The following is a 17,560-nucleotide window of genomic DNA, read 5'->3' on the forward strand; positions in this document are numbered from 1 at the left end:
TAAAAGACTGCAGTTAGACGGTTGCACTTTGCAGTTCTACATACCATCCTTGCTCTCTGCTTCTGTAATGCTCAGAAGAGCTGATTAAAGGAATAATAAGAAAGAAAGGGGATTTTCTTACAGAATTCAAAAGAAAAGTCAGATATGCCCAGCTGGTTTCAATATAACAGCAAAAAATAAACTAAATTAGAAACAAACAGGATAGAATTATTTAAACACTGACTGATGCTGTGTTATCAGAAAACTGTAGATTTGAACAGCCCAACAATAAAACAATATAATATCTGTTTGGTGCAAATTAATTAATTTTCTTACAAGTCAGATATTGTTTTGTCTTGGTAGAGTAATTTATTGCTCTACTTTCCCCTATTGTATTATTAATAAGTAGCCTTTGTCAGAATGCCTAATCTCATAGACTTACCACTGTTTATAAGGGATTATAGTAAATAACTTATCCCCACCTTCCTTTTTATATCTATAGACAATTAAGTATAGTAAAAAGACAAGCAGGAGTTAAGTTACAACTTAAAATAATGTATTATTGATAATATTCATCAATAATAACAATATGCAAAGTACATTTAAATATTGGCAACCATACAACCTGATTAAATGGTGATGTGTAGTTTCAGGCGGCACACAGACTTGTTAGTTATTTAAAATGTCTCTAGTTAAGGCATCATTGGTGCTCAGCTTTCTTCAGAACAGGCCGCAAGCTTGTTCAATATGGCTGCTAAGCTGTGCTCTTCATTGTGTTGTTTTCATCATTCTATCATTCTTTCAGATGTTAGTAAGAGAGAGATTGCGAGGTTAAACAAGTAAATTTATAGATGTTCTGTCCAACCCCTAGAGCCAATAGGACATCATGGTACTTAAAAGCTTCTGATCAAAGCCAATTCTAAACAGCCATACTTCAGACCAATGAGGGAAATAGAACATCTTAACACCTGCCCCCAAACCATATGTTAACGTAACCTGGCTTTCTTGCAGGGGTTGAAAGACTTTAGCAGAGAAACACTCGCCAGAACTGGTTTACGGCACATCCCCCAAATCCTGTCGTAAAATTCAAAGAGACTCATTCCTTGGGTTGTAAACATGAATGCTTCTCACTAATATTACATTGCTTTGCCTAAATTACAAATAAAGACATACAAAATATTTATCAAGTTATATGCAAAATCTCACATCACAACAGATATTAACTAAAATTTTGTGAAACCTTTCCTTTATCATCTTCTAGATTTTGTGTTGTTGTTGAAAAGGTACGTTTATTACGTATGAAAAGGTACATAATATCTGACACCCACCTGTCATGACTCAATTGCTTTGTTTCTTATTTGCAGTGTTCATGTTTTGTTTTGCAATATCCTGCATTCCAGTTTGGATCTTCAAACACCACCATTTTGATTCCTGTTGTTTGGTCCACTTCCCACGTTTCTAACTCCATGGCCTTTGAGGTCATGACCTGTGATTCTTTATATTAAACTTGCTCCAAATTTTGTCTAGGTTCTTCTGGAGGGTCTTTGCTGATTCCATAACACTTCATAACAATTAACATTCCTTCCACTCATAACACTGCACTAAAGTGAGAAAACTAAATCTTGCCACAGTAACTACCTGTCTAGCCCACCCTTTCGGGCTCAGATTAATTTTTCATTGGCCACACGTTTTGGAAGTCCACCAAATTAACATTATTTTGGACAAAAATCTTTGCATGACTATCAGACAGCCTTGGTGTCACAATCACTCCTAACCCATTAACTGCTTTGTTTGATGTACGCCCAGTTGGGCTTAAGGTGGAGAAAGACAAACAAATCATCACAGCCTTTACCTCACTACTAGCACGTAGACTTTTCTTGCTCAATTGGAAGAATCTGAACCCACCACATACGGACACATTGAAGAAAAAAAAGTGTATGTTGAGAATATCAACATGCTGACTTTATTATCGACATTTTCACTTTAATCTCGATGCTCCTGCGGTAAAGAAAGCCCATTGAATTCTGTGTTCGTGTCTGCGACCACCAGCTCATGAACCCAACATTTACACAATATTTCAATTAAACCTGTGCGATACCCATTCATACATCCAGATTTTTGGAGGCCTCATCACACCTGCCATAAAGGTTTTCTACACTGAACATACACTGCGAGGGAACAGCACTACAGCCATGCCACTGAAACCCCCCCTTCCCCCCGACATGTTTAATATATGCTTTAAAGCATTTCATCATGAAAATGGTATCAAGTATTTATCTTAGCAACATAAATGTTCAGAGAGCAGGAATATCATAAAGTGAATGAATTCTGTGTGGCAATCACTGCCTGCGCCTCCTCTCAGTGCAAGAGGAAGTCAGTTTAAGAAGTTCATAGCGATTAACAACTGGGTCGGGGAACACTTAAAACAAAGTATTTAATGTGCTACATTCGTTATGAAGGGGTTTGAGAAAATCTAGTAACTTAAACATTGATTTTAAAATACAGTTTACAACATGGAAAAGTTAAACTAGAGAGAGTTTAAAACAAGGGTTTAAAGTGGAAATGTTGACTTTAATCTCAATAAAAATGACGAGAATAAAGTGAAAATGTCGAGAAAAAAGTGGAAAAGTCAACTTTAATCTCAACATAAATGGAAATGTCAAATTTATTCTTGATGTACACTTTTTTTTCTTCACGTGTCCTTATTTGTTTTTCTTCTCTGTGGCTCTAATACGTTTCCGTACCTATATTATCTGAAATTGGAAAAAATCAAATTCTCACTTAGAGGATCTGTTCAAAACATTTTAAAAATATGTCAGGATCTAATTAATACCATTCTAGAATAAGCTTATATATCAGGGAAAAGGATATTTGCTCTGGCTGTTGGCTATCCTCTCTTTCTCCTGGGTAGGGGGTTGAATTTCAGTTTGTTAAATTTGACTTGATTGTATGGAATGTTATTTGCTTCAAATAAAATCAATAAAATATACAAAAAAGACTAATTTTTCCAGCCACAGCCCAATCCAATTGAGGAAAAAGGCACAAGAGATCTGCTACATTTAGGCACAGTTACCTTTTGAAAGATTACCCCTGAAGCAGCATACTATTGGAAAAAATTATATGTAACCTAATATTATTACTTAATGTCTGTTTGCTGTTAAGATTTGGCTATTAATTCTCCATAATGACTATGCATGTTTCTGATTTTGCAGCTGCTGGTTGCCCAGACATTGGAAGCATCCTTCATGGAAGTCGGACTTTGAATCACGACAGCTCGTTGATCTTCTTTGCATGTGATAAAGGTTATCGACTCTCAGGACCCTCACTTCTTTACTGCAATGGCCCAACATGGAATGGCTCCAAGCCAGTATGCAAAGGTGAGAGTGAACTATCACAGATGAAAGGAATAATTGGAACCCATACAGTATCCATATAGCAAAACAGGAAGCACCAGGACTTTAAAGACTTGGACCTTCATCATTTAGCAGAGATATCAGGAGCACAACATACCGCTTTCCAGCGACATCATGACTTCCTTCACAGGAAGAGTCAGACACACTGCTGAAGGCTGTGCCCAAGAGGTCATTAAAGGCCTGGATCTTATGTAAGATCTTAACAAAAACTTTTTTCGACATTCATAACACTTATAAACCACATCAGTAAAGTGGTTATTAATCTCTATATAGTATGTCATTTGATTTACTGGTATATGTATTTGGGATTCACAGGTCAAAAAAAATATGTCTCACTTAAAACACTTCAGTGAAGTTATGTTAGTAGGTCACATTGCATAGATGAATAACCACTCTACTGATGCCTTTTAAGTGTCATTAAAACCAAAAGAATCCTTTTTTAGGGTCTTATTACATAAAAGTACATGAGCAATAGATGCATTTTTTGCCAAACCTAAACTAAAGTGTTACTGGTACTTTTTTATTGTGTGATAATTAAAAACATATCAAACAAATGATTGATTGCTTTTCACTACAACACACAATTTTCGTGTCAGTTTAAAATGGCATTTGAATTCATGTCCATACATCACATGTCATAACTAAAAGCACGACGTATGGCATTTCACTTAGCAGTTGCCCCAAGTACATCACATTTTGATTCAAGACCATTAACCACACAAAAACAGTGACCAAATGACCAATCAGTGTCCAAAGGTGGGGCAAGGGATGTCAACAGTTGGAGTAATGGAGTAAGAGGCATTCCAATCATGAGCATGTTCATCCAGAGCTAAAGATGGAGAATGTGGAGTTGATATGGCAAGGATCAGCCACCTCACTGAATAGGTGGAAACTGACGATTTCATTCTCTTCTGTGTCGACTGGTTGCTGGCAATGGCGGGTGTAATGGAAGCAGCAAAATTAAAAGAATTTCAAACTGATACATACATATGTCCTTAGAATGCATTCAAAAGCAAATATCCCAAAGAGCTTCAGCCAGTGATTATGTAGATCATCAACTGGGGTATCCATACCCCAACATTTTCCTAAATATGGTTTGAAAAACCTGCAGATAGGGATAACCATACCAGCTACTTGAAGTATTGGTCAGGACTATTACAAGAAAAATGAAGGAATACTGTATGAGAAGGCCAACATAGCACATTATTTAGACAACTTAATATAAGAGTAAAGTTTTTCAGAAAGACATAACAAATACTTATCAACCATTTCTGGTTAAGCACTCTCACACAATGACACAATTTACTGTATGCTTACTGCCAGAACACAGAAATGTTTAGAAGTGGAGGTCCTTTTACCCCAACGATCGATTCCCCTTGCCTTACCTTTTGATACAGATTGGTCAAGTGATTACGTTTAGTTTTAGCGTGATTAGTATGTAATCTTAAATCGAAATGCAATACACTTGGAACAGCTGCTAAGCAAAATGCAATAGCTTTGCTTTGCTTTAAGTTATGACACATAATCTGTGGATATGAATTAAAATGAAGTTTTTCTCTTATATGGCATTTTAAATGGTCACAAATTTTGTGCAGTAGGGAAAACCAATCAAGCAATTGATGGATAAAGTTTTTAATTATTACACAATAAAATCATTTGGCTCCAGCAGACCCCCATGACCCTATAGTTAGGATATAGCAGGTTGGATAATGGATGGATAGATGGATTGAAAAAATGATGTTAAAATTCAGTGCTGGATGGCATTTAATATTGGCAATATAATCTTCCATACGTTTCCCTTGTCTGCTAGACAAATCTTCCTTGATGTGTTCACAATACAGGTCAAATGAAAATTGGTGCTGTTTTGGTAAATTTTTTTCATATTTAATTTCTTAAAGCAATAATATGATACATTCTTTTCATTTGTTTGCCACACCTTGATGATTTAATGTAATGTGTTCTCGGTTCTTTACTGCAGCCTGTCACTGCCACTGTATCAGTTGATGATGTTTCAGGCTTGGCCTATTTAAAAGGCAGTCTGCCAACCATGAAATAAAATAATTAAAGCCACAAGCAATAAACTCTTTTTTATACAAAGACACTCTCATCAGTTACAGCCACCACATTAGACACCTCTTTGTGTTCTAGCCAGTTACAGCAAGAAAACCCGAGAGCACACATACATGTGCCGGGATCTGAACCCAGGATTCAGAAGCTTCAGCAGAGTTTACGATTATGATAACATGCATCCCAAAAATATAATAAGAATGGGTAAAATATTTTCCACGAGGAAAGGGAAATAGAGTCCAGTACAATCCATTACTCTCACTGTTTTTTGTTTTAATATGAATAGTGCTGGTCAGTTTTTAACTTATTTAATGATTACCCTAATTCTAATTTTTTGAATTTTTGGCTATCCCCTTCTTCACGTACTGTACCTTTATCCAAACTTTGATTTTTCTTTAGTACTAGTCTTGCTGCAGATTTGCCAATTAGTCATAGCCATTATTGATCATGTCATAGAATAAAAAAATATTATTAATTCAAGATGGGAGACAGTGTCATACAGGAAGCAACCTCTGAAAAGGATTTAGGGGTATATGTTTTCATCAACTAAACAATGTGCAGAAGCAATTAAAAAGGCAAATGAAATGTTAGGTTACAAAAACTGTTGAATTTAAGTCAAGGAACATGATGCTCAAACTATATAATGCACTAGTAAAGAGCACATCTGGAATATTGTGCGCAGTTTTGTGCACCATGGTACTAAAAAGACATAACAGCACTTGAAGCTGTATAGAGGAGAGCAACCAGGTGCCTCCCTGGAAGTAAGGACATGTCCTACTCTGACAGACTCTAAGAGAATTAGACCTGTTTAGTCTGGAGCAGAGGAGGTTGTGTGGGGACCTAATGCTGGTATTTAAATTGATAGGCATTGATAAAGTAGATCCAGCAACATTTTTTTGGCTTAAGGGTGAATCACATACTCAAGTCCATCAGGGGAAATTAAGGGGAAGTGCATTTAAAACTGAAGCCACTCAGTACTTTACAGTATGGAAAGATTTGTGGAACTCAAACTATCAAAACATGTATTTGAAGCAGAAGTCTTGACAACCTTTAAGAAGAATCAGGATGAGATACTGGGACAGCTGAGCTGTCAGATCCAGGGGTGGGCAGATTCAGTCCTGGGTGGCTGCAGTGGCTTCAGGTTTTTGCTGCAACCCAACTGCTTAATAAGAAGCACTTATTGCTCAAGTAACACTTCTGCTTCACTTTAGTTGTCTTGCTCATTAAGATTTTGAACCCTAATTGCTTATTTTAATCTTAAACAGCTGTAGTCTTTTGGTTTTTAATGGCTCCTTATTAGCAATAAGATACAAATGACAAAAGAGACCAGCATTTCTCCATTTAGCTTGTTTCCATTTACACCTGTGTGTATTTATCAGGCACTATTGGGATAATTAAATACTTGGAAGGAAAGTGAAGAGAAAAAAGTGAAGCACTGAGAAAAACTCGTCTGTTTCAGACTTTAAATCATTTGGATGATATCCTTAGAAAGGAAAAAAATCTAGGATATGAGAATGACTTGACATGGCAGAATTAAAGCAATAGCAAGCCATTAATTAAATAATTGACAAGGATTGTTTTTTAATTAAGCAACTGGGTTGGAACAAAAACCTGCAACCACTGCGGCCCTCCAGGCCTGGAGTTCGACACCCATGGTATAAGTCCTTAAAATTAAAGTTTACAATTACCCAACAAGAAAATAACTGCCATGTTTAAACCAAGCTAGGCTGATTGAGTAGACATAAAGTACACATTCTTCAGTTTAGAGTTTGTTTTTAATTTAGTTGGTTTTTTTTCATTGCACCCTTGGACTTCTGTTTAAATTTACAAATTTATCTTTATGGACTAATGAATATTATTTCTGTTCTTAATAACTGAATTGTTTGTTTCAGAGTCTGACATGACAATTTCTGAAAAATACAAGCATCTTCTAAGATCCAGATTTCTCCCAGGCCTGAACACCCCATCTGGATGGAAACAATTCCTTCGATTTCCATTTGGGAATGTTGCCAACTCTGCCAATAAAGACATTTTCCTTAAGCAGGACTTAATTCCAGAGCCTATTTCAAAGAGAATCCAACAAAAAGTGATTGAGAGTGATCCAGCTCCTGGTGGAGAGCCTGTCCGTGATCGAGAGGAGAATCCATATCTAGACAAAGCTCTTCATTCAAGGGACAACAAAAATGACAACCATCACAAAATGCAAAGCAGATTCCTGCAGATCAGTCCAGAATCCATCACTGAATTTTCTTCACCAACTAGAAAGCCTGACACCAATGTTTCAATGACAACAACATCAGATGTACTTATGGAAAGTAACATTCAGTCTTCAGATACCAAAATGTCTTCATTACCTACATACACTCCAGCAACATCCAGCAATGATTTATACCCCAAATCTTCACCCACTGATGTTTATTCCAGACTAAGGTCATTCAACACAGCTGAATCCACACTCTCCTTTTTTAGTTCATTTTCTGAAAACAAAACATTGGTAACTAATCTCACAGAAGAACATCCTCGTTTATCAGACACCAGTAAATCAGCAGGCCCTACTGCATTACACAGGGACCATATACTAGGGATCACTATTCCAGACCATTTTCGCACAGCAGGTTACACAATTAAAACTGAGACAAACAGCTCTACACCCCATAATAACTTCTCTTCGGATGATGGAGAATTAACATTTCTAACTGCACCAAAAGATAACCAAACAAAGACTATTCATGGTTTGACATTCCATGATACAATAAATGCTTTACCAGGAAGTCTTCCAGGTGTTGCTGACAATCCTGCTATTGCACAAAACAATTTTGTGGAAATTGAACTTCAGCAAGTACCGCTGTCTCCATCTAGAAGAAGGCCAGTGTGTCCTTATCCTCCGTTGCCAGCTCATGGCACATTCTACTTCCACACTATGGCTGATGCATCACCACAGCAGTACAAATACTACATACAGTATTCATGTTACACCGGACACAAACTCACGGATGGTGACGTCTACAGCTTCTGTTTACCAAATGGGACCTGGAGTGGAGTTACACCTACGTGCTTAGGTTTGTACCAGATCTTATTAGAAGAAATGGCCTGAGAAACATTCAGCTTTAATCAGTGTACTGTTTTATCTTTAAATGAAATGTAAAGTCTATTGCAATTCATAGCCCGTTAAATAACAAAAGTTGATAATGCATGTTATTCTTTAGCACAGCTATCTATAGTCTGATCATTTCTGTGTGCAGGATATAAAGTGGCTGTTAAGAAAAATGCAATTAAGCAGCAAGTTCTTTGACAGGGACCGAGTTTACATAATGCAGATCACACACATTAAGGCCAGCTGTTCAAAAACAGTACCAGGTTGGACAGAAGTCTACTCAATCATACTTGATGAATTATCTCCTAAAGAAGTAGAGCAAAGCACCTCAGGTCATGACATGTCAACTAGTACTGTAAACAGTAAAGGAAAATAAAAAAGTATTAAAATTGAACCTAAATTTGTTAGTTTAGCCATAGGGATGGACAAAACAACAGAATTTTGTTTTGCATACAGTTTCAAGAAATTGCCCATAAAATTTCGCAAAACATGAAAATCACTTAAATGATGTTTTCTGACTTGTTTTGGGTATAAATCAAGCAATCCCTAAGCAATATTAAACAGCAAAAAATATGGAGAAAATGGTTGCAGATGTGATAAAATTACTTGCAGTAATGATAAAAATGTTGTTGGTGTCTAAATACTATTTCACAATTTTTTTTTTTTGTGAAGCGGAACCACGTGTTTCACAGCAAATGCAGTTTTACATCAATCATTTCACTCATCACTATTAAGTTATTATTATTCCACCAAAAACCAGCTACAGTTTCTTTATATATTATGGATAGGTGCCATTAACTGAATCATTAACTGAAAAAGTTAATTCAGGTGATGGATTAGTAGAATATATCAAATACTCAGTCAGTCAGTCAGTCATTTACTTAGCCACTTAGTCCTAAACAGGGTCACGGGGAGTGCCAGAGCCTATCCCAGCTATCACAGGGTGCAAGGCAGGAACAAACTCTGGACAAGGCACAAGTCAATCGCAGGGTGAACACACACACACTAAGCACATCCATCCATCCATTATCCAACCTGTTATATGCTAACTACAGGGTCACGTGGGTCTGCTGGAGCCAATCCCAGCCAACACAGGGCGCAAGGCAGGAAACAAACCCCGCAGGGCACACACACCCACACACCAAGCATAATATAATATAATATAATATAATATAATATAATATAATATAATATAATATAATATAATATAATATAATATAATCTATACTAATAAAAGGCAAAGCCCTCACTGACTGACTGACTGACTGACTGACTGACTGACTGACTGACTGACTCACTCACTCACTCACTCACTCACTCACTCACTCACTCACTCACTCACTCACTCACTCACTCACTCACTCACTCATCACTAATTCTCCAACTTCCCGTGTAAGTGGAAGGCTGAAATTTGGCAGGCTCATTCCTAACAGCTTACTTACAAAAGTTAGGCAGGTTTCATTTCAAAATTTAAAGCGTAACGGTCATAACTGGAACCTCTTTTTTGTCCATTTACAGTAATGGACGGTAGCTCGCTGGCCGTGGGAGGCGGGGTTGCGGGGGTTGCGTATCGCGTCATCATGCCTCACACGTAATCACGTGAACCGACTGTGAAGGAGAAAGGATGGCCTTATATGCCGTTCGTTTATAAAACAGCGGACAGGCTGTGTAAAGGCAGCTTCACAAAAAAACAGATCCTTAACAAATTGTTATTGGTATATTTTCCCTCAGTTTAAAAAGGTTTTCTTTTCTTCTTAATAAAAATTTAAAAGCAGAACTTCGCTGCTGCAAAGCGCGCCTGACTTTATTGAAAAGAAACTAAACTTGCAGCGCCGCTCTTCACTGACGCACCGCTATTCAATGACATTTGCCTAACGCCTGACTTTATTGAAAAGAAACTAAACTTGCAGCGCCGCTCTTCACTGACGCGCCGCTATTCAATGACATTTGCCTAACGCCTGACTTTATTGAAAAGAAACTAAATTTGCAGTGCCGCTATTCAATGACACTTGCCTAACGCCTGACTTTATTGAAAAGACACTAAACTTGCAGCGCCGCTCTTCACTGACGCGCCGCTATTCAATGACACTTGCCTAACGCCTGACTTTATTGAAAAGAAACTAAACTTGCAGCGCCGCCGCTATTCTATGACACTTGCCTAACGCCTGACTTTATTGAAAAGAAACTAATCTTGCAGCGCCGCTATTCAATCACGCGCCGCTATTCAATGACACTTGCCTAACGCCTGACTTTATTGAAAAGATACTAATCTTGCAGCGCCGCTATTCAATCACGCGCCGCTATTCAATGACACTTGCCTAACGCCTGACTTTATTGAAAAGAAACTAAACTTGCAGCGCCGCTCTTCACTGATGCGCCGCTATTCAATGACACTTGCCTAAGGCCTGACTTTATTGAAAAGAAACTAAACTTGCAGCGCCGCCGCTATTCTATGACACTTGCCTAACGCCTGACTTTATTGAAAAGAAACTAAATTTGCAGTGCCGCTATTCAATGACACTTGCCTAACGCCTGACTTTATTGAAAAGAAACTAAACTTGCAGAGCCGCTATTCAATGACGCGCCGCTATTCAATGACACTTGACTTACGCCTGATGAGCCAAGAATTAGGGCAAAACACGTGTCGCGTACTCTTTGCATTATTTGACAGTAAACTATTTTCAACCATTCTATGATCTGCTTCTCACAACTGAAGGCACCATGGCTGATGTTAGCTGACTTGCTGGCCAACCATAAGCGTTACCTGGTAGGTAACCACCCATACAATCAGATTGTGATTCAGACTACGAATGCCGTGAATGTAATTACCCCGATCTACATACTAGAGAAATCCTCAATGAAGAAGAAACAGTGTGTAAGCATACATATTAACACATGTGCAATTAAACGTGTGCATTTACGGGGTGATTTCTCAGGCTTAAAAGCTCGCCTTTTATTAAAAAGGTAAATGCAAACTGTTTTCATTCTGAAGGGCACAAACCACGTTGGATTTCAGCCGTTAAACGCGCAAAAATGTCGGTACACCAGATAAATAAGTGCAACATATTATCAATTGTATTGTATGCTTACAATACATATAGAAATGTGTTAATCGTTAACTAATAGTATGGGATGGTGTTTTTCGACTCACGCCTTGATTTAAACGATTCCATGTGGGTTTGCGTAGCTTATTGTCAATATCTTTACACCTCTTTTTAAGACTTATTGACTGAAACGGGCTTTCATGAAAAAACTTAGGGCTTTGCTACAGGATACACCCTCCACAAGTTAAGGAAGTAAAAATAAAGGTATATATTTCTGTTTTATTTAAACCTTTTAAGTTCGTATGCATAGCCCCATTTGGCTGTTTTAGTTTTTTTTTTCTTTCTTCAGTAATATTTAATCTCCTTAAAGAAAAACAACATATGCATTTTACTTTTTTGGTATCTCTTTAGTAATATTTTAGTGTAAAAGGATAACCAGTATTTAAACCTTTTATGTTACTTTATAAAGTTATTTTACACAATGTTGAAAAATTAATAAGAAAGCTACATATTTTGGCAGCTGCTGCTTTAATTTTCAATGAAATGAAAAAAGCTCTCCAAGAGAAAACCTCAATGAAGAAGAAACAGTTTGCACTATCTAAAAAGGAGAAACCCTCCTTTATAAAGGTTTACTGCAGATGACTTAACTGAAAATAAATGAATAGTTCCTATGTGTATAATACATATTTATCTATTTGACTTATGCCTTTATTCCAGCAACTTGCAACATCTGAGGTACAATTTGTTACATTACTTTTGTTTTTTGCAGCACAGGCAGGTGAAGTGACTTCCTCAGGGTCACACAGTGGTGTCAGTACCAGGATTTGAACTGACAAGCTCCGGGTTTGCTGAAATATTACTGAAGAAAGAAAAAAAACAAAAACGGGCAAATGGGGCTATGCATACAAATGTCCATCCATCCATTATCCAACCCGCTATATCCTAAATACAGGAGCCAATCCCTGCCAACACAGGGCACAAGGCAGGAAACAAACCCCGGGCAAGGTGCCAGCCCACCGCAGGGCACACACACCCACACACATCCACACACCAGGGACAATTTAGAATCGCCAATGCACCTAACCTGCATGTCTTTGGACTGTGGGACGAAACTGGAGTACCCGGAGGAAACCCAGACAGACACGGGGAGAACATTCAAACTCCACGCAGGGAAGCGAACCCGGGTCTCCTAACTGGCACCTTTCACTGCGCCACCATACCGCCCGCATACAAACTTAAAAGGTTTAAATAAAACAGAAATATATACCTTTATTTTTACTTCCTTAACTTGTGGAGGGTGTATCCTGTAGCAAAGCCCTAACTTTTTTCATGAAAGCCCCTTTCAGTCAATAAGCCTTAAAAACAGGTGTAAAGCTAAACTTGCAGCACCACTATTCAATTACACTTGCCTAACGCCTCTCCTAAGGGGAGATACTGTGGGATCTGGGCATCAGTCAAAGCACCAATCACAGGCCCGATTAGAAAGCGAGAAGTTGTGATTTGTCGTTTCCCTCCCATGTAACAATCACAGCCCGTGTTACAACGCACTATGTATGTATGTATATACATGTAACAATCACAGCCCGTGTTACAACGCACTATGTATGTATGTATATACAGTATATGTATATGTAGATATATGTTTACATAACCTCTTTAACACACTACTTCTCTGCTGCGAAGCGCGGGTATTTTGCTAGTATAATATAATATAACCATTCTCCTCACAGGGCTCACTCTCACCCACACACTGTTACTCATCCTTACACAAGGCCAATATAAGATAACGTACCTCAGGGCCGTGAGTAAAGTGGGACAGACATGGATGGATAGTCTAGTAAAAGCTAGACTTGATGTTTTTTTGTAGAAGGATTTTGTGGACAGGACTGGCAAGCTTTGTTCTATTGCTATGATAATATACACACAGACATACTCAAACCAAGTATATTTCTTTATAGGAAAACCATGCAGACACAGGAAGAACATTCAGGAGAGTCCAACAAATGACACTGGATCTGTGAGATGATATTTCAAACTACTGAGTTACCATAAAAAATGTAATGTGACACGCATTTTCACAAGACAGGTAGTTATCTAAAAAAAGCTTTTTTTATTGCTAAATAGCAAACTTTAGCAAAACATTATTACTTCTTTCCTAAAGGAGGCATGCTATATTAAATCAAGTAAATATTTAACTACTGACACACCAGCAGTTTATCTCACAGTGGAGTCAGGAAGGAGCTCTGATCAAGAACATCATTGCTCTTGTTGCCATCAATCAGTAAGACATACTGGCCAAGGAGAAAAACGTTTCTGATTGTCTTACAGAGGAACGTTAAAAAAAAGAACCAAGTAATCCAAGTAAGCTGCCTGCCAAAAATATACATCATTGAGGAGACGTTTATGCCCAGGAAAGCATATGAGCATCCTGTGACTGACTCCAAAGCCACCCTTGAATGACTGCAATAAATCAAAGTTGACAAGCAGAACATTAATGATTTGGCATAAAGCATCTTCTTACTAATGTGGTAAAGTGATTATTATAAGCCATACAATATCAGGAGAAGGCAAAATTTTATTTTTGTAATTTTATTTTTAGACATCTTTAGGTAGTTTTTTGCTTCATGCCAAAGTGTGGTACATAAGAACAGATGGGCCTGAACAGGCGTGCCTCTTTCTCCTTGACGGTGAAGCCTTTAGCTTCAAGTCCACCTTTAAAGTCACTACCTGATCCTCAAATTGTCTACAGCAACAAATTACCAGAAAAATTATCTTTTTAAAACTAATCTCTGCAAGGCCAGCGTGACATTACACAATTGTAGTAGCTATGAGCAGAAGTTTTAAAATCGTCCAACTGCAGACCTCCACAGCTTCACAATTCAATAGCTGCGCTGGACAGCCAATTGCATTGTAAGATTTTGCCACCTGGTTTACTTAATTTGAGTCAGACAATCCTCCACCAACCTTAATTCTAACCATAGTGTAACCAGGTGTTAACACTGATGTATAATATAAAGCAACAACTTCCTCAATAGACCACTTTCACACTTCCAGGTTCATAAACTCAAAAGTGTTCACTTGCTGGGATCTGGCAATAATCCAATAATGTCTGAAACCAAGTTGAAGAGTTTCTGAAGTGTTCCTTTTTCATCACCTTCGACACAAAAACAACCATATTGCAACATTTTGTGTTAAACTAGGTAGATCTTTTGTATGTAGTCTTAATTTTACCGAGAATGACTAACTTCAGTCTGTACATTGTAAGCATCTCAAAATTCGCTTTAAGTGGAGCAGCTGGTGGGATGGGAAACAAGGCCAGCTTTCTGTGCATTACCGAAAAAAATATGTGACACTTGATATGTTGACAGACCACGATTAGGCGTGTCCCCCTTCATCAGGTTTGCTAACACATTTTAATATAATGATTTTTAATGTAAAAAATTGTATTTGTTTTATTAAACTCAACTGTACCACTTATATCATAAACACAGAAGCATAGGAGTTGAGCGGAGTTGCTTTGGTGTAGAGATAAACAGTACCGAAACATTCAGTATAGAGATCTGCAAGTGCAGTGAATTAATATCTGTGAGACCTGCATCCTACAACTACCTCCACATTTAACACGTTTGATGCTAATCATGTACAAAAAACACAAGTAAATAACCATGAAAATTGCTCCATTCATATTAGTATGGCATGTGATGTTAGCTAGCAAAATAGTATTAACAAAAAAGCACTTACCTTCACAGTTGAAAGACAATTTTCATAACAATATTTTCAGCCCTTTTCAAGATTTTTAGATGACATGGTGTGCTCCACTAATTGTGTAACATATGCCATGGTCAGTTTGGGAAGTTTTATGAGAGGACATCTGAACAACTGTCTTGATTGCTCCATCGTGTTTGCCAACCACTATCCAACCAGAAGTTGATTATCCCAGCCACACACTGGCAAGAAGTCGTCATAGATACCCATAAAAGTGGTATATGGAGTGGAGCTCTGGAGCTCCACAGCTAGAGTCCATTGGAACTTTCACACGTACTTAGTGTAAGATTATTGCCTATGGATCTCAAGCACACGGCACACAAGGAGGTTTCTTTTTTCTTTTCTTTTTCTGCATAGATAAATTAGAAACAAAACAGACGTTCTAGCTGCACTCGGAGCTGCATCAAACAATGGAAAGAAGCAGTCCCACACAACTGCAATGATCTATATTTTATTGACTTAATTTTATTTACTTATTGTTAGTTTGTGACCATTTGCTGTATTTTGTTTGTGGTTAAATTGCATCTGTTGTTGTTTGAGGCTTATTGGCACAATGATTACAATGCTGCCTCGCACCTCAGATAACATATTTGGCCACAAAAATTGGTCCAGCATAGTTGGCCGACTTTTCTCTACCCCGTAGGGACACTTAAAAGACCACTACACCATAATAGTCCACTCTAAACTAGTTCAGTCCCTCCTTCTCCATTGACTTTAATACATTTCATGGAGTTTGGCGAACATTACTGGGATTATGCTGAAGTCTGTGGGGTTTGCTCATCACTACTCTCCAATTTGCTGCAATTCTGAAATTGAGACAGTAGATTTGGAAAACAGATAGATAGAAAGATAATTTCCCATGTAACCTAATTTTTAAAATATGTTTAGTTGTAGAACATATTTAAATATGTGTGATGGATGCCTAGGTCACATTTATAGATAACCTTACATAAATACAGTTAAATTATCCAACTATGCCACCCAGTTTTATTAAGATTCTGGGATCTCTTGTAATTTAAAGATAATAATGCACAGGTTTCTTGAAATTGGGTGATGCGTAAACACACCATGAAAGACACAGCAGCAATTTCAAGAGAAGCAACAGTAACTTGTATTACTCCAGACAATATAAAATACACCAAGAAGATAAAAGTAGATGAGAGTCTAAAATATCAGGAGCAAAAAACTTTTAAAAAGAGAGCACACAGTCCACTGTCTACAAGTCTGTTGAACCATAACAGTGGAGGATACAACCTTTGGTGGTGTGAAGTCCAAGATGCACACGGTGTTACCAGAACAATTAATCTTTCAACAGTCCGACTGAAACACTCTGTTCACCAAATGCTTGTATCCCAAAAGAAGTCTTCCTTCATGTACCCCAGCTTTGCTCGGTCCTCTCGTGAGTCTTCCCTCTCTTGCTGGACCTAGCGTCCCTCTGGTGAAACTCTCTCTATTCCTACTGTAGGTAGTTGTCCGTGTGCCTTGCATCTTGTCGGCCACTTACCCTCATCTGCCTGCAAGTCCCTGTGCTCAGTGCGAGTGATCTTGACAGCTTTCTCAGAGGACCATCTCTCTCTACACCACCCATTGACCTGAAGTATATAACTGCTTCAGTCTCTGCCTGGATCATCATGATGATGGATTAAACAATGGCACATACCAACTTCCTTAAGTCATATATATAATATATAATATATGTGTATGTGTATATGTATATATATATGACAGCAACACTCATAACAATGACAACACAATTACATTGACAATCATGTTACGTTATTTTTAAAATGTTTCCTTTACTTTTTCATAACCTCTTTAACACACTACTTCTCCGCTGCGAAGCGCGGGTATTTTGCTATATATATATATATCTGTATGTGTATATATATATATGTGTGTGTATATATATATATATATATCTATACTAATAAAAGGCAAAGCCCTCACTGACTCACTGACTGACTGACTGACTGACTGACTGACTCATTACTAATTCTCCAACTTCCCGTGTAGGTAGAAGGCTGAAATTTGGCAGGCTCATTCCTTACAGCTTACTTACAAAAGTTAGGCAGGTTTCATTTCGAAATTCTAAGCGTAATGGTCATAACTGGAACTTGTTTGACTGACTCACTCATCACTAATTCTCCAACTTCCCGTGTAGGTAGAAGGCTGAAATTTGGCAGGCTCATTCCTTACAG

The 17,560-nt window shown here is 37.8% G+C and overlaps 1 protein-coding gene across 1 annotated transcript in view; it reads left to right on the plus strand.

The window, feature by feature from the left end:
• The window catches only part of si:dkey-163f14.6 (uncharacterized), a 39,113-nt gene that overhangs the window by 11,585 nt on the left and 9,968 nt on the right, over positions 1 to 17,560 (plus strand). Inside the window, exons 3-4 of the mRNA XM_051927120.1 lie at positions 3,192 to 3,356; positions 7,352 to 8,518. Of these exons, the coding sequence (XP_051783080.1) occupies positions 3,192 to 3,356; positions 7,352 to 8,518 (1,332 nt within the window). The remainder of the gene's footprint in view (positions 1 to 3,191; positions 3,357 to 7,351; positions 8,519 to 17,560) is intronic.

The sequence above is a fragment of the Erpetoichthys calabaricus genome, chromosome 4 (assembly GCF_900747795.2).
Source record: "Erpetoichthys calabaricus chromosome 4, fErpCal1.3, whole genome shotgun sequence".
In the NCBI taxonomy this organism is placed as follows: domain Eukaryota; kingdom Metazoa; phylum Chordata; class Cladistia; order Polypteriformes; family Polypteridae; genus Erpetoichthys; species Erpetoichthys calabaricus.